The sequence below is a fragment of the Callionymus lyra genome, chromosome 11 (assembly GCF_982586985.1).
Source record: "Callionymus lyra chromosome 11, fCalLyr1.hap1.1, whole genome shotgun sequence".
Lineage (NCBI taxonomy): Eukaryota > Metazoa > Chordata > Actinopteri > Syngnathiformes > Callionymidae > Callionymus > Callionymus lyra.
In genome coordinates this window covers 26,268,700-26,288,757 of record NC_141828.1, presented here as the reverse complement: position 1 = coordinate 26,288,757, position 20,058 = coordinate 26,268,700, and the positions used below count along the sequence as shown (strand labels likewise).

The following is a 20,058-nucleotide window of genomic DNA, read 5'->3' as shown; positions in this document are numbered from 1 at the left end:
TTCTAGTTAAATACATCTTGCATCAGTGTATCCATCCTCCCTGACCCTGAATTACTGCCATAAACGTTGAGGGTTTGGTTTTGGCTCACCTGAGGTGGTTCAGGAGAGGCTGCAGCCGCTCATCAGAATGCACGGCGGGTAGGGAGCGCGCTGTCAACTGCGGAAGAGATTGGGCATCACATGAGAAATTGTAAATAGTGTAGGTCAAGAGATGAGAGCAGCGTTACACAGCAGGTGCGCCGCAAAAGATTAAGCGCGACAGAAATCGTTAATTAAAACACAAGGTCACGGCTCTGCAATTTAGCCTCCCCAAAAATCAACCCTGAAAACAATCGGTGCAGAAAAGGAAAAAAAGATTAGAGCATTAGCATTAAAAACATGGATCTATGAGCAGGTTTGCTTTATCTTCTAATGTTTCTGACCAAATATATCATCAATTTCAACTCGGATACGGGTCAGAGAAGTAGAGAAGTAAAAAGAGTGGAAGTTTAGAGGTTGATGTAGAATTTTCATGAAAGCTTTGAACTCTGACAATTAGAAAGTGATTCAGAAGGTAAATTAATCTGTGGATGAGGGAAGAAGAACTGGAGTGAGATGCAAGTTAGACAGAAAAAAAACATTGTGTTGTGGAGTCATAATACAGGCGCCTTCTCTCTCTCTCAGCAAAATAAATAGCATTAAAAAAAACAAAAATATTGTTTTGAGCAGACGACATAATCCGTTTACACCTCCCTGACACATTTAGGACAAACCCCAGCATAGAAGAAGATTGCTTTTTCTAAAACACTATTTCAAAGGGTTAAGTACACTTTCCTTTTCAATTGAAATTCTGCAACATGGGAGGAAAAAGTGAAGTAGATCTGTCATCAGCTTCAATGACAGTTGATTAAATAGAAACAGAAAATATCCAGAACTATAACCACTAATTATCTTTTTTTTTTCCATTCAAAGACACCAGAGGTATTAAAGAAACCTTTTAAATTCCATCCACAGTTAAAACACAACCCCATCTTCTTCTGATATCTCGATTGTCTGTGAATACTTAATTTTTTAACTCTGTTTATTGGCTTATTAACATTTCGAGACACATTAAGAGGTGCCAACATGTGCTGTAAACCACCAAATCAAGATTTAAAATGTTTAAAATGAATATTTATTTTAACTATTTTGAGAGGTCAAAAGGTGCTTAAAAATCAAAACAACACAGTTAAAAATACATTCAAGTTTAAAAACTTTAGAAGGTCAAGACAACACAGTGACAAAAACAGCAGTTAATTAAGAAAAAGCACAAATAATTTGATCTTGAGATGTTTCTTGGTGGAGTCAGTAGACTCATCAAATACAGAGAGAGAGGAAGATTGCTCCAAAGCTTAGGAGCAACAGCCTGGAAGGATTTCTCTCCTCTGGTCCTGAACCGTGTGCGAGGAACCATCAGTAGATTCTGATCCACAGACCTCAGAGCCCGAGCTGGGGTGAAAGGCTGGATCAGATCACTGATGTAAGGAGGATTTTAACCGTGTTTTCCTCAGTTTAGGGAAACAGTTTTTGGTCAGTTTTTTGCAGTGTTGTAGAGACATGAACACCCAGGTTTCTCAGACCCAGTTTGACAGACTGGCCTAAGTCACGCCTAAGGATGGCTGTTTTAAATCTATAATTTCCCTCACTTGTGCACAAGAAGTACATCTTTCAACTTTATAGAGTTGACTTAAGTTTATCCATGTACAAGTAGTAAAGGCAAACTAAAAAACATTCTGATCATTTAGATTTTTTGTGAAACTCTAATCCTGTGGGCCAGATCCAGCTCAACAACTCAATTGTGTTGCCTGTCAAATGTTGGTTCGAGATCAATAATTCAATAAATTTAAATGTGGTGTATCAAGCTGCAGTCAGGAACTTAAATCGCAACTTAAAGACAACCACAGGGATTAATGGGAGGCACTAATAACCACACCCAATTTACTTATGGTGCTCCCATAAGTACTCCCATGACGCCATTCTGCACACCGATTTATTTAATGATGGCTGATTGGTTGCTTCAATACTGTATTTAAATGTATTCGTTTATGTTGCTATGTCAAAAGTGATTGAAAGCTGTGATTGGTTGGCTGGGCGGCAAAGCATCGTGGTGGCGGTTCAGATCACTGTTACCGAGAGGGATGTTGAGAGGGATGGCACCTCATATGAAATGTTAAATTGAACAACATATATCTGAATTTGTAAACTCCGCAAGTAAAAAATGAAAGGGTTTTTTCGGCCCATGACCTTGACTCGTAAAAGATTTTGAATTGTTACGCGCCGGTCATGTTGTGTGTATGTTATGAAGGCTAGTAAACTTCAACATGGCGTGAACGCCACGTGCTGATGTTTTTAAACCCAGCTCTACTGGAAATGTAGACATTTTTATTCCAAATCCAATATTTAATGCTTCATCAAAATAAACCAAGTAAAAAAAACCAAGTCTTAAATGAGATTATATAAAATGTATTACTTTCTACCTCTGGTTAAAACTGGGGCAAAACGGTCTGCAGTCAAGACACCTCACACATACAATAGAGAGTGTCTCCAGCTCCAAAACACCCGGCTTCGTCTCCCTGCTGGGCATCCAGTTCAGTCCACAAGTATGTCAACATTTCACCTCTACTGAGCCGCCAGAAGCTGTAGAAAAAATAACAAATCATACCCCTGAGGGCACAGAGCTTGGCTGTCGCCCCCAGAATCACAGTTCACCCTGCAGATATTTCATGTCGCATGTGTAAACTTCTCCGTGCCATTTGAACCTAGAGATTCTCGGCTGCCCCTCAGGCCACATAAACAAACAGCCACTTCTGCACATTTTTCTCAGACAATGTTGTGCTGGAAGCAAACATTGGATAGTAATGTGGACCTCAAGACCTCGACAGCAGCCGTGCTGGATAATCTAGAGGAACGTTGCATTGCTTCAGTCAAACTCTTGAATGGAAGCCATCACTGATAAATAAGAGAATGACTTATTAGATGGATGTTGATAAATTAAGTGGGTTTCTCACTGGGAGTTTCCTACCAATGTCCAATACTGTAGGAGTGTGAATTGGTAGAAATCTGGTGATACAAAAAGTATCATGCTACATGGTTCACAACATGATACATTGTGATACTGTAGGTCCTCAGTCATCGTCAGGATCTTATTTTATCCTGACCATGGTTTGCAAAAGGCGCTTTACAAATATAAATTACTTACTTAAGCTGCGGAGGATGTAATGACTGCTGCCATCTAGAGGCCGGAAGTTTAATTGCAACACACAAATAGTATAGCACCTTTCAAAGACCAGGGTCACAAGGCACTTGTAAGGCTGTGAATATTTAAAGGTTGATAAAAAAAAAGTTTTATTAACATCTTATTCAAATATAAACCATAGAACAAGAAAATATGACTTGAAAGCCAAAAAATAAATATATTTGTTGTTAATTAAATATTATTGTACAATTTCAATACAGTATCATTAAATAAAATATTGTGATATACAAGTGTTGCAATGTTTTTTCTTACACCCCCAATATAATTTTCTAATCACATAAAGAAGTGAATAACAGTATACTGAACTTTTTCTTATTATGCTGGAACACCTGAAGTGGGTCGAAGAAGCACGCTGAGCAAAACAAAAAAAGAAAAGAGAAATTCACATTGACGTGATTTAAAATTATCAGAAAAGTTTGTTGAAGTAAACTATAATAAAAATGCATTGCGAAATGTGACATGTTTTGCCAGAATTTTCACCTGAAGAAGGAAAGATAATTATTTTGGACTCTCTTTAAAAAACACATTTGTGTTGCCCCTCCACATAGAGAGAAGCCAGTTGAGGTAGCTTGAGTACCAATTTTAAGCCTCCCTTGCCTGGGAAGAGGCAGATCCAGGAAAGGAGAAAATGTCTCACGCTTGACCTAACCAAGTGACTCCAATAAAGGCTTAAGGAGTATTTTTAAAAGACGAGAGACGAATTTAGGACCTGTGGCTGCTTCCTTGACCTTGGAACACAGCAGATGACGAATAACACCTTTTTTGATTCTGGTACAGTATTTTCCAAAGTGTTTTCCAAAACCATATCAGTAGGTCAGGTTGAACCATGTCAAGTTCAACACAAGTTAATTAAAAAAAACTGCAGGAAAATCAAATCTTGCTGCTTGAATTGCATTCAAACACTTGATGATGTCACAGAGAACTAAACCTGTTCACCAAAAAAAAGAAGTATGCCCGTCGCAACTTGGTTAGTTTGGACCCGGTTGGAAACAAATTTTAAAGTGGAGTTTTCTGAAATTAAAAACAGCTGGATTCTGCTGGCATGGCTTCTCTAAACTGTGAAAATACACAATCTGGACGCCCATTGAGGCGCATCTGGAGGTTTTAAATTGACTGTATCAGGCACTTCAACCAAATATGAACCAACTGACTTGCTGACTTATATTCTACCTAGTTCAACTGAAACCATTTACGGTGAACACATCAGTGTGACAACGAAATACAGTAACATTAAAGACAACTTGAGAACCTTGACTGGTTCACATATACAAGAGAAGTTTACAGCAAACACTGACGTCCTCATTCAGTCCTCTTCTAACTAACTACAGGTGTGAGAAAACAACGATACAAAGGCCCAAATGGATTATGGGAAATAATGGAATTATTAAATATGCTATCATTTTCATGTTCTCCTCTTATGCATTTTTCCTCTAATACAATGTATAATTCACATTACGGTAAAATGTATTTCTTTGTGATTGTTAAGATCAAGTTTTAAGCAAATTTGAAGATGAAGACAAATTAGGCACACATTGAAATGAATGGAGAAGGTCTAGTTACCGGTACTTCAACTATAGTTGTAAACAAATATAACTCGCCTTGTAAATCACTGCAAATACTTTAAAGACTCCTGAAACACCTGCTTAAAAGTGTGGTTTAAACATTTACATAAATCTCTAAAACACACAAACTTGTGAAAACGTAAAAAGTGAATGCAGTCGATTTGTATTTTTCTTCCAGCACATACGGTGGTTTGACGAGTTTAGTTATGACGGCTTGTACTACATGTTGTTCCATGTTGTTGGGACACTGGTAGCATTTTATTCACACAGCTGTCATATACTGCTGATCTTTAGCTTCTTTCGACGTCATTGATCAGGTTAAAGCAAAGTGTTTATGTCTCTTATCAATATTCAAAAGCTCTTATTCGATGCATTTGTTTCATGTTTTTTCAACACAGGCGATGGATTCATAAAAAACAAGAAAAAGTTTGTAGATTAACATAGAATATCAGCATCTTTTCACTCCGCTCCTACCCCCGAACTCAGAATTAAACAGCTTGATAGCACGAGGAATGAATGAGTCCCTGAGTCTATTAGTGTTTCATCTGGGAAGGAGCATTCGTGCACTCCATCTGCTTCTCTGCTCACTGATGACAGTGTTCAGAGGATGACAACATCCATGATGGACGGTAGATGGACTTCCGCTTCCGGTGAGCCTTTTGATCTACTAGAACGTGAGCTCCTGCAATGATTGCCAAAAACAGTTGTTTTTAACGGCTACTTGTTCGGATATTATGCTCATATCACTAAAGATATGTCTCAAGCATCACGGATCTATGATCGTGATGCTCTTTTCAACATCAGAGTCGATGGACGACTTCACTCGTGACAGTTACCAACGCCCCGTGAGTCGGTTTCCTCTTCCGCTTCTTATCGTCTCGGACTGTGGAATATTGGTTGATCTCTCGGATGAGACTCGCAGTCGCGATCGCTTTGAAGAACTCCGACGTCATCGTTGTTTGATCAACGTTCCTCTCACTGAAGAGCGTGACGACACGTCAGCGATGCCGTCTGCCCAGATCTCAACGAAAGGTGGTAAGATTTTTTCACTTCCTCTATTTAATTCGGCTTTTACAACAGAGTTGAACGTGAGTGATAGCTGTCACCCACGTGACCGCTGCTGTTCTCTTCAAAAGATCCCGCTCTGCGCACCTGTCAGTGACACGGTGTCATCAGTGACGTCGTCGGTGCTGAACCTGGGACTTTTGAATGTTCGCTCCATTACTAATAAATACTTTACTCTTAATGATCTTTTCACAAGAGTAAATTTGGATTTATTATGTCTTTCTGAGAATTGGCAGAGAGAGAAAGAGTTTATTCATCTGAACGAACTCTTTCCAGTAGGGAGCGCTGTCCTGGGGAAGCCTCGCCTCTCTGGTCGTTGGGGAGGTTTACAGTTTATAGTGAGATCTGTTCTCGCAAAGTGATTCAGACACAGGAATTCACTTCTTTTGAGTGTCAGATGATCTTGGTTGGTTCTACAAGACCTTTCTATTGTGTGTCAATCTACCGCCCGCCTGGTCCTGCGGCGTTGTTCTTGAAAGATTTTAGTGACTTCTTATCTTCCATTATTTAAATGAAATATGTTCTTAATCTTGGAGACAAGATTGTTCTTCTTGTTGATGACGTCGCATCTTGCTCTGCTAAAGAACTTTTAACTTTAACAGAAGCCTTTAATTTTGAGCAACATGTTTCTGAACCCACTCATCAAAAAAGGCCACACTTGGTTTTCAATAACAGTTAAATTCATACCATAAATAAGAATTTAATTTCTTCTCCTTCCAACCATAGAGTAATATAAAACTGCTATAATTTACTGCTAAAGTAGTAGTTATGAAGAACTATCTATGTATCTTAAAGAATATGACACAAAAAAACCATGTGAAACCAATGTAAGGTGAAGGACATCATTTTAAATATATATTTAAAAGAAACCACCCCGAAAAACGAAAACTCAGAATCACGCCATCATCCACGTCACAATTGATTTCGACAAGTTAGCCTGCTGCTAAAATGGGAAAATGACAAAACAAGCATTAAATAAGTCCAAACAACTTACAGCGAGAGCTTTTGACAGCCTGGTGCGAAAATCATTCAACACAATGGTGACAATGTCCTGGTGGGGGATGTAAACATAGCCGGCCTTCAAGTAGACTTTCCTTGTCCGCACCAAATCCAGGGCATCTTGAAAAGGAACCTTTGAAACAGGAAGAAAGATGTTACATTTCAAGGTTTGAATTATAACCATCAGCACAAATGTATTAAAACGTCCTCCACCCGTAAAACTCCATAGATTAGATGATTACTTTTAATGTCTGCAGGTTCAAAGTGTAAACACAAAGGTGCAGCTTTTAGTCTGGAAATGATGTCAGATTCAAGTATTCATACGTCTGCTTCTCAAACGTGACCTTTCAACCTGAAGGTCGTCACATCAGCAGTGAATTTATGTTCTGCCTCAGCTGTTAAGTTTAATAGAAAATAAGAACACAAAAAAATCTTCAGTTCTGAATGTTGTCATTATTCTTCTGAGGTGTTTAAATAGCAACACAGCATCACACGCAGGCCTGGGAGGTGTACTACATCAATTCATTTGCTTTTTAAATTAACTTAAAAAAAATGTTTTAAACAACTTTTGTTCTTCTGTCGCATGTCAATGTGGATTATTCTTAATCAACACCTACATTTGAAAGGTTTTTTTTTCCTCTAAACATGTGAATTCTGTCAACTTGGAAGCTGTGGTAGCGGGTATGATAACAGGTTATCATTTGAAATTTAACACAGAAATCTGACATGTCGTGAAAAAAACGTGTCCGAGTCAGGAGTTAGCACATAGCATGGTTTAGAATTATGCAATAAAAATAAAAAAAACGCTTGATTTGTATAGATTTTTAAAAATGTTCTTAAAGCTGGGGAAATAATGAAGTCTTTGATGTCTGGTCACAGGAGATGATCGTCAACATAACTGTAGATGCCGCCCCAAATAGACTATGGATCTACTGCTCCAAGATCCCAAAATACTTAAACTCCTCTACTTTACTAAATTGTAAAACGTCTTCAAAAAAAGCTTTTTTTCCCCCAAAGAGTTCACAAGAAAAGCTTTGATCCCTCACACTTCCATTTGTTTATTTTGATCGAAACACTAGGTCAGGGGTCATCATGAGGTGAGCGTTCAAATCATTTTTGGGGATCTGACTTAATGTATATCGCGGAGAACATTTCTTAAAGGCTCTTTACAAGATAAAGGTGGACGACCACTGCTCTAGATAGATTTAGAACAAAGAGGCATCAAATGAATCAGATTCTTTCAGAGGGTTTTTGATTTATTCTTATACTTGAGTGTAAAGCAGCAGGAACTTTCCGAAGGACTTTTCATCTACATGGTGAGTTACTGGGGTTGTTAATAAATATTACTCTGGCTGGTTCCAAGAGTTCATTTTACCTCTGTGAGTGCAAGACGAAAAGATATGGCAGACATTCTCATTACATTATATATGATACGATTTAAAGAAACCCAGCGATGAATTTCAGAGGCGAGTTCTTACTTTGTAGAAGTCCTGGTCCTCCACGGTGATTCCACTCACTGCATAACTGGAGTTAATGAGTTTATCCTGCAGGAGCTTCTTCTCTTCCATCGTGATCTGAAAAGTTATTTTATCAGGACGAGTTACCAGGCTCATTATGCATTATTAAAAACATTACAAAAAAACATTTACTAACGCAATAAAAATCATGAATTATTCAACATATACATTAGTCAGAGTCTTTGGAAAAAAACAAGCGCAGAACCAACAAACATTTTGAACGGGATGAGATGCACGTTTTTACATGCTCTATATGGTAAACTAAATGAAATAATCCATCATGGACAAACAGCACCACCTAGTGTCAAGGAGTGGAACATGTGTCTTACCGCATCATATTGCAGGTTATTCTTGTGAAGGAATTCAAGTTTTTGCTTTGGGTGGAGGTCGTTGAAGCGAAAACGGAAGAGATCGATTTCTTGCTGGATGAACCATCTCCGCAGGTCCTCCCTGAAGAATGCCGAAGCCAAATTAAAAACTTAAGTTTTTAGTATTTGAGGCAAAAAATGTGAGCGAGAACTCACGTCTGGCAGTAGGCAAGTCTGAGGATGAAGTGCGAGATGTGATCTTTTCTGCGTTTCTCAGTTTCAGGTAGACCGACCTGAACTTTTCTGTCATCCTGTTAAGGAAAAAATAAAACAAATGATAGTGATGATGAATCATTTTGATTTTAATTTGTGGTAAAGAGAAACAACAACAGTATGAAAAAATATAGATATTTATATATATATTTTTATATTAAGAAAAATATGAATGATTCAAATATTTGGAAGTGCTTTCGCTATTAATTTCAGCAGACAACAACCAGAAATGAATAAAACCTAAAAGTGGTTGATAATGAATTGTATTGTATTGATCTAGACCTCAAGAGAAGATCACTTAAATTACATTTCTTGAGAGACAACTTTCTATACAGTCGCATCCAGTAAAAAAAAGAGAAAAAAGTTAGAACCGAGCTAAATATGAAAAGATATACATTTTTAATCTGATATAAAAACACACATTAATATTTTTTATATTCACTTGAATCTTTTTAGGGGCAACAAATGGTCAAAAATCACTGTAACATTGTCCTAAAACAAAAAACCATTGAGTTATATTGAGAGATAGTAATTGAAAAAAAAGATGAATACAACACAAAATATTAGTTTCTAAATAATCTTCGACCTCATCATCTCTTTGCCCATTTCTGAGTTACAAGATTAAAGTTAATTTTACCTTAACATTATTGACATATAGAAAATAAATGTATATTCTTTTTATTAGTGTATTTATTATTATTCTGGCATCAATTCAAGACAACTGGAAAAGCACCTTTAGAAATTAAATTATGTTTTGCGTTACATGCACCATTTGAGGTTGGGAGTAGTTGTGGTTCTCACTTTGGCAGGATCTGTCTAATGTAATTTGTAATGATACATCACTTTTTGTCACTCCATAATCTGAATAAAGCCAATTAAAACACATTTAATTATTCATCCATGCTGCAGGGAGAAGAGATATTTTCCGCTTATTTTCGCCTACTGTGGTCAGGCTATTTAATAAATCATTTTATTAAATTATTTATTGGGATTAAATGTCAAATTATTATGATTGTGTTTTTTTTCTTATATGTTTTTATGTCCAATATGTTTTTATGTCCATCTTTTTCCATTTTGGTTTCTTCTTTGAAATTGCTGCTGTAAAAACCTTCTCACAGTAAGAAGAATGAAGGAAAATCTTACCATTAAAAATGTAATAATAGACTTATTAAAAAAATATAAAAAAAGTCATTGAAACATCAGACACTTTCACTTTTGGGCCATTAACATATTTTAAGGACCTTTAAATTAAGTTTCCGTTCTCACACATTTAAGGATCTTCTGATTTTATGATGCAGTTTTGTTCCATCAGTAACTCCATATCAACTCTAAGCAGAGGCACACTCACAGCCTCTGGTCTGTACGGGAAGTTCAGGTTCTTGAACTCGGCCTCCAGCTTCTTGCTGTACTGCTCGGACAGTTTCACGTGACTCACACCCAGATTCTCCACCGTCTTCAGGACTGTAGAGACAATCAGGTCACATAAAGAAGTCATCACAAAGAAGCGTCAAAACACTGTCAAGCATTTTTTTTTTTTTACGTTTGAGTCTGTCGACAGCAAATGACTCAAACTCTGTAAGAGAGATGTTTTCCAACGGAGGTTGACAGTAGAACTGCAGAGCTTGACCGTAGAGCTCCGTCTGGACACTGTTGACCAACTTCCTCTGCCTGCCAGGGAACTGCATGATGCCTGTTCATAAAGAAAATAAACACTTGATCAACAGTCATTAAAGTTGACATAAAATACATGCACAGGTTGACGTACATGAATTAATCAAATGGTTTTGCTGTGCGATATTTATTTTTTAGTTTTGAAGGAATATAGATTTTTTTTTTTAATCATTAGTTAATAATGAATTAGATCTAGCAGTTAAGAGGAGACATTTTGGGGGGAAAGAAAATGTATACATGAACATAATAATAAATGTTTGTATTGATTTGAGTTTTGAATTAGTAGTTTATTGTTTATGAGTTCAGTTAATTACTCCGTCATTTTATTAAAGCAAGTTAAATTCAACATTATTAAAAACATTTGAATTCAAATGTAAAACCTACTTGACAATTAAAAAACAAAAGAAAACACCACATTAACTGCATAGGTTTTACAGACAATACACACAGACTTTTATGTTCTTAAACATGGGATAAAAAAACAATTTAATGCACAAAATACTCCATGACTTGTAGAGCATTCAGCTATAAAGAAAAATGTTTACAAAGACAATTAAATATAAATTAACACTTAACTGTTATGTTAGTTCCACTATTGTGATGCGTGTCTAGGTGAACATTTTATTTATTTATTTATTATTTTGCATTTTTTATAAACTATCTGTAAATTAATAAATATATATATAGATAACTAATTGTTGAGATTTATTGATTTGAAATGAACATAGTACCTTACCCATGTGTTTTTAATACTTTTGAAAACTAGATTTATATATTTTAATGCTAATAAAGGCCATATTTTAGATATATTTTATTTTTACTGCTATATTTTCATTGTTGTTTTTTTGTAAATCTCTAAGTTGCCAACTGGTGTTTACTTTTAAGCTCTTCGTGAGTTAAACGTGTATGGTTTAATACATAGTGCGATACTTAGTGCGATAAATGTTTGTTTTATTGTTAAGGAATATGAATTTTGAAAATATATTATTGTGGTCACAACTAGGTTGTTTTCCAGCAACATGCTCGTATCATCCAGACAGACGTTCAGCGACGGTTTGTTAACAATGATAAATATGTCACAGAAATCTTTGATTGGGTGTAAATGTTACATGACAAATGACTGAGAGTTGCTAGCTAACGAAAGTAGCATTAGCAGGGTGAGCAGTTTCACGGAGACTTGGAAGCACAGAAAGGCACGTATAACTGTGTTGTTTGAATAAAACGTAGAAATATTACCGACACACGGAAGTCTGTCTTCTTCAGCTGAATCCCGCCAAACGCAGAGGGCGGTTCAAGGAACGCGCGTAAGCGACACCGTCAAACCTCAAGGAGCGTTTGTTTCGTGTACCGGCGCGTCCCACCGGCCTGCTCTGCTGCGCTTGTCATCTCCTCCCCGCCCTCCTGATGCTGACTTCTTTATTGTATTTTAATTTATTTATTAATTTGTATATTTTTACGTGTATCTTTGATTTGGAAACTTTTTTGTAAAAGAATATATGGCATAGATGTTTGTCTTTTTTGAATATCATGTCACATGTAACAAGCCAATTGTTTTGTTACTTGGGAGGAAGAAAAAAAAATACAAAAACGCAGAGAAAAATAGAGCTAAATAAGAGAAGTAGTTCTTATTTTTTCTTCTTCTCAGGACTAATTTTGTATCCTCGTGGCTAATTCATATGGAAGTAAGAGTAGAATATGAATGTCCAAAACCTATATTTTATAGCATTAAAATCAGATTCTAAATATAAATAAATAAATAAGTTGAAAAAACATCAAATTTCAAATACTGTTGTTTTATCCCATTTTTTTTTAATGCAATCGTTGTTAAATGACATGTTAAAATTAAAATGAAATGTAAAAACTATTACATTTAAATAAAAAATAAAAAATTATACTTTATTATTAATAAAGTAAACAGGGTCACCGAAGCACGGATATATTATTGCTTCTCCTTGGCTGCCAAGATGTTACACTGAATTTTATTTTTTACATTTAATTTTAACCTTTTTTTATATTTGATTAATTTATTCATTTTATACTGAATCTATTCATGCATTGAAACAAAAGAGTCTGCAAAAAAGTTTTGTTTTTCATTCAAAGTTTGATTTTGATGCTGTTAAAAAAAATAAGTATTAGAAATTAATTTTCAAAGTTAATTTATTGAATATGATATACAAATAAGTTGTGTGAATAATTTACCATAGTTTATTGATATACCTTATAGAAGTAATAAAAGGGGGAAATAATATTCCGATCCACACTCCATAACAGTCGGGGGCGGTAATGCTCTTTTATGTTTTTTCCGACCGACATAAAACAAGAAGATACCAGATTCTACCAAAACACTCGCCAATTTTGTTAGAAAATCGCAAAATATAATATTTTAAACACAAAAACGAATAATATTGAACTTTTTATCTTTAGTTTCGCGAAACGACCAAATCAAGTGCTTTAAATACACATTTAAAGACAAGAGCGAAAGTTGTCGACTTGCTCTCTTGCAGTTCAACCCTCTTTGGCTCTGCTGCCTAGCAACAAGCATTCACGAGCTAGCTTAGCCGCCTGGTAGCTTCTCTGGTGCTCTGCGTAGTTTGTCCGCCTGAGCGACGGAAATGTCTCGTCGATGACCGCAGAGGATTCTCGCTGATCGAGCCTTGACTCTGGAGGTCGAGCTGCGGTGGTTGTGACGAGTGGTCGCAGTGAGATTCCAGAGTAGGGCGGACCTGAGCAGCTCTGGCGGACGAAGCTAACGGAGAAGCTAGTTAGTCTTGAATAAAGCTGAGATGTGATCGGAGGTTTCCTGCAGGGAAACTAATCGAGTGTTGATTCAAGGTAAGAGACGTCATTGTGTCGAGCTCATCGATTATTCTGTCTTTAACATGAACAAATGTGAGGTCAGTGATCGATTCTTGTTAACGATCAATACATCACAATTCTTCACCTGTAAACGGCATCAAGGTGCGTTTTTGTCGATGCTTTGTGTCGTTTATCAACATGTTGCTGCAGAAAAAATGGTTTGAATCCATAATAATATAATGTCATGTCTTATTTTAATGGTGTTTAATTAAATAATTCAACTTTTATATCAGAAACGGCTTTATTCTCCAGGTTATTATTATCAATATACACGGAATCTAGTGACTCTTGTGAAATGTGTCTTTTTTATGCACACAGGAGATAAAACTTATACAATAAAATTATATATTTTAAATGCATTAAAAACATGAAGAAGAAAAAAGAATAATATACAGTGGTTGTTGGACTATATTTACATTTATTTGTGTTATTTATGCTAAATATTCGTATTAAATATATTCATTATGCTCCATCACTATGTGAAAAATGTAAATAAAAGCAATGTTTTTTTTTGGGGTGGACTTGGTAAAAGTATATGATTGAATAAATAATTAGAGATATATTCACTCACCAATTATAAATACCTGTAACAGGAAAGAAAGGTTGATCTAAAATGGTCAAGTATAATATACAAAAATTAAAATAACAACGACAGCATACATGTTGACATATTTTTTTTTTAAATGTATAATCAATTATTCCTTATCTTTACTCCTGTCAGCTGCATAAATACAGTAATAGTTGTATTTTACCTTTGTTCAGTCGACAGGTTTACAGGTTTTACATATGCATTGATGAGTTATTGTTTGCAGGAGATTATACATTTTTAACAAGTGTGTTCCTCAAACGTCACGTCTTTTTTCATCGGGATTTACTTCATTCCAACGATTGATCTCTGTGGAAACTTAAACTTGTTCTATAAAGTTTCATAAGTGAAAAATGAAGTTTCTCCTCAGAAACAACAACAGTTGTCAGGATCCTGTCATGCTCGACATAAAAAGTAGATTAAATGTATTCAATTGGTGGTCATAATGTTTTGGTCCTTTAAATCATCACCATGAACCAACCTTCCTTCCTTCCTTCCTTCCTTCCTTCCTTCCTTCCTTCCTTCCTTCCTTCCTTCCTTCCTTCCTTTTTTCTTTTCTTTTCTTTTCTTCTTTTCTTTTCCTTTCTTTCTGTTTTCTTTCTTTCCTTCCACCCTTTTCTTTCTTTCTGTTTTCTTTCTTTCCTTTTTCTTTACGTTCTTCCTTATTTTTTTCCCCTTTTTTTTAATTCCTTTTTTCTTTCCTATCTTTCCTCCCCTCCTTCATTCCTTTCTTCTTTCCCTCACTCCTTCTTTCCTTTTTTTATTTCTTCTTTCCTTCCTTCAGCTCATTGTTGAAACGGTTCATATCATTCATATAAAAAGTTCCATAAGGTACAGCAACAGTTGAAGCAACCCTAACACGCAGCTCACCTGAACAGGACACCCGTCTGTAACAGAGACAATCACTCACACCTACATCTCCATCAACCTCTGTATGTGTTAATTGAGGGAGGAAACCAGAGTAAACCCATGCAAGTATGATGGGAACATATGTGACCTCCCTGGTGAAGATGTGACTCGGAGTTCGACTACTCTACTGACTGTCTACTTAAGTCTCTCCAGAGATCAAGATGGTATCTTTTTCTCTACAGAAGGGGGTTTCTGTCTCGCCGTCGCCACCATGCTGGAGGAGGACATGGAGGTGGCCATCAAGGTGGTGGTCGTGGGGAACGGCGCCGTCGGGAAGTCCAGTATGATCCAACGATACTGCAAAGGCATCTTCACCAAGGACTACAAGAAGACCATCGGCGTGGACTTCCTGGAGCGACAGATCTTGTAGGTGTTCCCGGTTTAAAACAGGAAGTGAAGCAAACGGATTAAATCAATATTTTCGTCTCAGTGTCAACGACGAGGACGTGCGGCTGATGTTGTGGGACACGGCCGGGCAGGAGGAGTTTGACGCCATCACGAAGGCGTATTACCGAGGTATGACTCCAGAGTTGTCAAACGTGCTGCGGTTGATGAGTGTGAGTGAGTATTAACAAGAATCTGTTGATGCAATGCGTACTGCGATACAGGGTCAACGATTTGATATATCATGATACTGTAGACACAAGGATATATTTGTAGTATTGTCAAGTACTTGGCTCTTGTGTTGCAGAATTTACAGACCACATGACCCTTGTTGAAGTCATAACTGCTTTAATTTTTAATATGTCCAAACATAAGCTTTAAAAGCTGCTGGAGTTGACTGTATCCTCTTATCCTCAGTCACCCTTGCAGGATTGAATTGTTCCTTTAGCTGCGGAGGACTGTAGGTAGGTAATGTCTGCTACCATCTAGAGGCCGGAAGATTAATTTCAACACAAACACTGAATATTTGCATGTTCATTGTAAATAAAAATGTAAATATAAAAATATTTTTATTTTATATACACATGATTGAAATACATACTTACATGATTGAAATACATACTTAATAATTATTTTCTACCTTAATTGGTTATTTATTTCATTATTTTCTTTCCTTCTTGCATGTGAATTGTAAATAAAACAATAGCATTCTTTTTATTTCATACATGCACTTTATTAAAAGATTAACAATTATTTCCTACATTCCTTCTTTCCTTCCATTGCTACCTTTTTAACTTCTATCCTGCCTTCCTTTTTGTCCTTCTTTCCCCCCTACCTTGTTTGCTTTCTTCTGTTTTTCTCCCTTCTTTAATTTTGACCTTTCTTCCTTCTTTTCTTTCTAGCCTTCCTTCCGCCTTTGCTATCTTTCCTTCCTTCCTTCTTCTCTTTCCTCCTCCCTCCTTCATTCCTTTTTTCTTTTCTTACTTCTTTCCTTCTTGTCTGTTTATTGTTTTATGAAAAAATCCAACAATTTTCTTTAATAAGCACTTTATTTAGATATAAACCATGAAATAACTATGATAAATATCAACTGTAATGTTTTATTCATAAAACAATGTCACAGTGTTGTTGAATGTATGCAGTATTGTTTCTCAATGTATTGTTGGTGTGTCTGCAGGGGCTCAGGCGTGTGTGCTTGTTTTCTCCACCACCGACCGAGACTCGTTCCAGTCCATCGACAGCTGGAAGGAGAAGATCGAGGCGGAGGTCGGGGACATCCCTACCGTTCTGGTGCAGAACAAGATCGACCTGCTCGAGGAGACCGTCGTTAAAAAGTAGGTTTCCTTCGCCGTGGTGTTTTTGGTGAAGCTCAGAGTGTTGTCTCCCTGCAGCGAGGAGGCGGAGTCTCTGGCCAAACGTCTGAAGCTCAGGTTCTACCGAGCGTCGGTGAAAGAGGATCTGAACGTCAACGAAGGTGAGAGACTGAAGGTGTTTCCGTGATCGTTTCACTCACGCTGTCCTGCCTCGCCTCAGTGTTTAAGTACTTGGCCGACAAGTATCTTCAGCAGCTCAAGCAGCAGACGGCGGAGGAGACGGAGGTCGTTCACTCCACCAGCAATAAAATAGGTGAGTGAACCTGCAGCTCTGGAGACACAGAGTCGAGTTCTAAAGCTTTGATGTGAGAATCTCGTCACTCTGTAGACACTAAACATCTTTTAGTTTGAATCCATGTTGCTCTGACCCGCCCTGGTCATTGAAGTTGTCCATGCCCCTTATTGTGTGAATGCAGGAAAAATTCATAGGGAATCTATTTAAAAGGGAAATGAAAAATGTGTTGATGGTAACCTTAGTGTTTAAGCTCCAAACCAAATATCCTTTTCGTGATTAGTTTTCTTTGCTTGGTGTGTGAAGGTTGATTTTTTTTTTCTTTATTACCGTATTAGTTTCAAAGAAAATAAATAAATCAAAAAAAGATGCGTCAATGAAAGTAATGTTTTTAATAAATTTGTTACATTTATTTTCTTATATATACAGTATATACAGTATATATATTTTTGTGTGTGTGTGTGTGCGTGTGCGTGTGCGTGTGCGTGTGCGTGTGCGTGTGCGTGTGCGTGTGCGTGTGCGTGTGCGTGCGTGCGTGCGTGCGTGCGTGCGTGCGTGTGTGTGTGTGTGTGTGTTATAATCCATTAATCAATCATAAAATTAGTTTTTCCAATAAAATGTTCAATAAAATAAAAGGTGCTTCAATGAACTAAATAAACAATTTGAACACATTTTATATTGAAGTTTTAGGATTTTATATTTTTATGGAAGTTAAAAAGGTTTTAGTGCTTTTTTTCCTTTTTTATTTTATGGAAATAATGGAATTTTATGCCTCCCGTGTCCCTCAGGTGTCTTCACCACCACCTGTAGTAACGTCTCCAACCAGAGCTCCAGCAACGGCCGGGAAGTCATCACGCTGCGTCCCAACAAACAGAGAACCAAGAAGAGTAAAAACATCTTCGGCGGCTGCAGCCTGCTCTAGTGCTACACCTGGAGACCAAAGCCAATCCAGAACCTCTCGCTTCCATCATGCGCATCATCTCCATGATTGTGACCTGTCCTCGGGTCAAGGTTGAGACCTGTCCTCCTCTCAAGGTCGTGACCTGTACTACAAAGGTCAAGGTCATGACCTGTCCAACGGTCCAGGTCGTAACCTGTCCAACGGTCAAGGTCGTGACCTGTCCAACGGTCAAGGTCGTGACCTGTACTACAAAGGTCAAGGTCGTGACCTGTCCAACGGTCCAGGTCGTAACCTGTCCAACGGTCAAGGTCGTGACCTGTCCTCCGGTCAAGGTCGTGTCCTGTCCGTGACTGGCCCTTCAATCAAGGCTGTGACCTACCCTCTGGTCAAGGTCTTGACCTGTCCCCCGGTCAAGGTCGTTGAGGAATCGGTTTTATTTTTGAACCGGGAATGTCATTAAAAATGCTCTGGAACTTGAACCTGCTTCGCTACGTATTAGTCTAACCTTCCCGATGACATCACACCAGTGTGGATGGAACGTTCCGGTCGATGTCAGCTCAGTGCCAAATGTAGTGACTAGAAGCTCGATAAGATTTTGAATGTAAAGAGATTTATAGGGACCAAACATGAGTGCAGATGAAAGGGATGGAAGTGTCATGTCATTTGTATGGAAGTATATCAGTGATATTGACTGTTAAATTATTATTATTTAATTAGTAACCTTTGAAATTCAATATAAAAATGTTGATATAATAGTAATAGATACTCTTTTGATATTGTCTAGTGACACTATTTTACAAACATTTTAATATTGACTTAAAAATATATAATTAAAAAAACATTAAAAAAAAAAAAAGTATAAATTAAATATTGAAATATTAAATTATTTGAATTCGGATATCAAACTCTATGTGTAAAAACAAAAGAAAACGTAATTCATATTGAAAATATTCGAGTTTCTAAATTCAATTATAAAAAAAACAATTTAAGTATAATATTAAATTCATCCATTTAATATTCTGATGACACTGATGAACTTCCACGTTAGTCTCTCATGTTCCGTTAGTGTTTTGATTTAACATTTTGTAAATATTCCACGTGTCCCGGTGGTTGGAAGAAAATATAAAGAAATAGATTTTTGTTTTTGTGAATATGCAAATGTTTGCTGTTGGTTTTTGGAGGAATTATACCATCAAGCACAAACGAACCATAACAACGAAGCTTCCTTGTTCAAACTCTACACTTGTCGCTTCTATGGAATTATATCATCAGAATATTGAATGATTCAACTTAAACATTTTAAATGTTGTAGTTTGGTTTCATTTGTAAGTCAAATCTTGTTTGTTATAGGCAATTAATTACTTTAAAAAAATTAAACAATTGAATTCAATTATTTATATGTTGAAAAGGTTAAATTTTTTAAATGTATAATTAAAAGAACTGAATTTTTTTTTAACTTAAATATTATTCAATTGAAAGCCTTTTAATTCAATATTAAAAAATGTTGGTATGATAGTGTCGCCACACAACGTTTACGTCACTGAAAAACAACACTTATAAAAGCGGTCCTAGTTTGAAATGTTAAATTGAACCTTCAATAATCTGATGCTCTTGAAACATGAGTCAAGTGTGTCTGCATGCTCGTCTTGATGTCCAGTGAATGTACCATCATGGTTGCGACGCCAAGATGCCTTAACCATGTTTACAATCTCTCCGCCTTCATCTCGACTCGCAGGATTGTGTGCACTTTATCTATAGACCGTAGACACTAACCGTCCTGAGCTGTCACTCACGTTTGACGGACATCTGGGTGCGTTTTCATCGAGTGTGCTCCACAGATGGTTGTTCTGTTCTTTTAACATGAAACGTTCACTGCTTGACGACGTCTGCTGGGACCAAGAGTCTCGACCAGAGCGACGAGGCCTCCGAAGATGACTTTGTTTTGCAGTGTTAAATTAAAGATTTCACTCCATTCATACGTTTATGAGGTTTTCAATTTTCTCCATGAGTGATGTAACCACATCGTTTGATGAACGCTGACAAATATATATTTCAGGAGTTAAAACACATCTTATATCATCCTATAGTGGCTGGGAAGTACAAAAAATTAACAAACTACTGAAGGAAATTTAACAAAATACAGAAACA

General features: G+C 36.7%; 2 protein-coding genes across 2 annotated transcripts in view; one reads left to right on the top strand and one right to left on the bottom strand.

Moving 5' to 3' along the window:
• The window catches only part of prim2 (DNA primase subunit 2), a 29,397-nt gene extending 17,377 nt beyond the window's left edge, over positions 1-12,020 (bottom strand). The window contains exons 1-8 of the mRNA XM_087802424.1: positions 11,906-12,020; positions 10,539-10,688; positions 10,347-10,459; positions 8,942-9,036; positions 8,747-8,867; positions 8,379-8,474; positions 6,896-7,033; positions 90-157 (exon numbers count right to left, since the gene is read on the bottom strand). Of these exons, the coding sequence (XP_087658550.1) occupies positions 90-157; positions 6,896-7,033; positions 8,379-8,474; positions 8,747-8,867; positions 8,942-9,036; positions 10,347-10,459; positions 10,539-10,683 (776 nt within the window). The 5' untranslated portion in view covers positions 10,684-10,688; positions 11,906-12,020. The remainder of the gene's footprint in view (positions 1-89; positions 158-6,895; positions 7,034-8,378; positions 8,475-8,746; positions 8,868-8,941; positions 9,037-10,346; positions 10,460-10,538; positions 10,689-11,905) is intronic.
• Positions 12,021-13,054: 1,034 nt separating this feature from the next.
• Positions 13,055-19,888, top strand: rab23 (RAB23, member RAS oncogene family). Its single transcript, XM_087802235.1, has 7 exons — positions 13,055-13,501; positions 15,203-15,386; positions 15,451-15,536; positions 16,582-16,738; positions 16,796-16,878; positions 16,938-17,030; positions 17,798-19,888. Exons 2-7 carry the CDS (start codon positions 15,232-15,234, stop codon positions 17,929-17,931), a joined length of 708 nt encoding a protein of 235 aa, XP_087658361.1. The 5' UTR covers positions 13,055-13,501; positions 15,203-15,231; the 3' UTR covers positions 17,932-19,888.
• The last annotated feature ends 170 nt before the right edge of the window (positions 19,889-20,058 follow it).

Bases quoted from the DNA above. Each gene is read 5' to 3' on its own strand.
- rab23 (XM_087802235.1), top strand. From the start codon at position 15,232: ATGCTGGAGGAGGACATGGAGGTGGCCATCAAGGTGGTGGTCGTGGGG. The intron at 15,537-16,581 runs GTATGACTCCAG...GTGTGTCTGCAG, and splicing joins CACGAAGGCGTATTACCGAG to GGGCTCAGGCGTGTGTGCTT. The intron at 16,739-16,795 runs GTAGGTTTCCTT...GTCTCCCTGCAG, and splicing joins GAGGAGACCGTCGTTAAAAA to CGAGGAGGCGGAGTCTCTGG.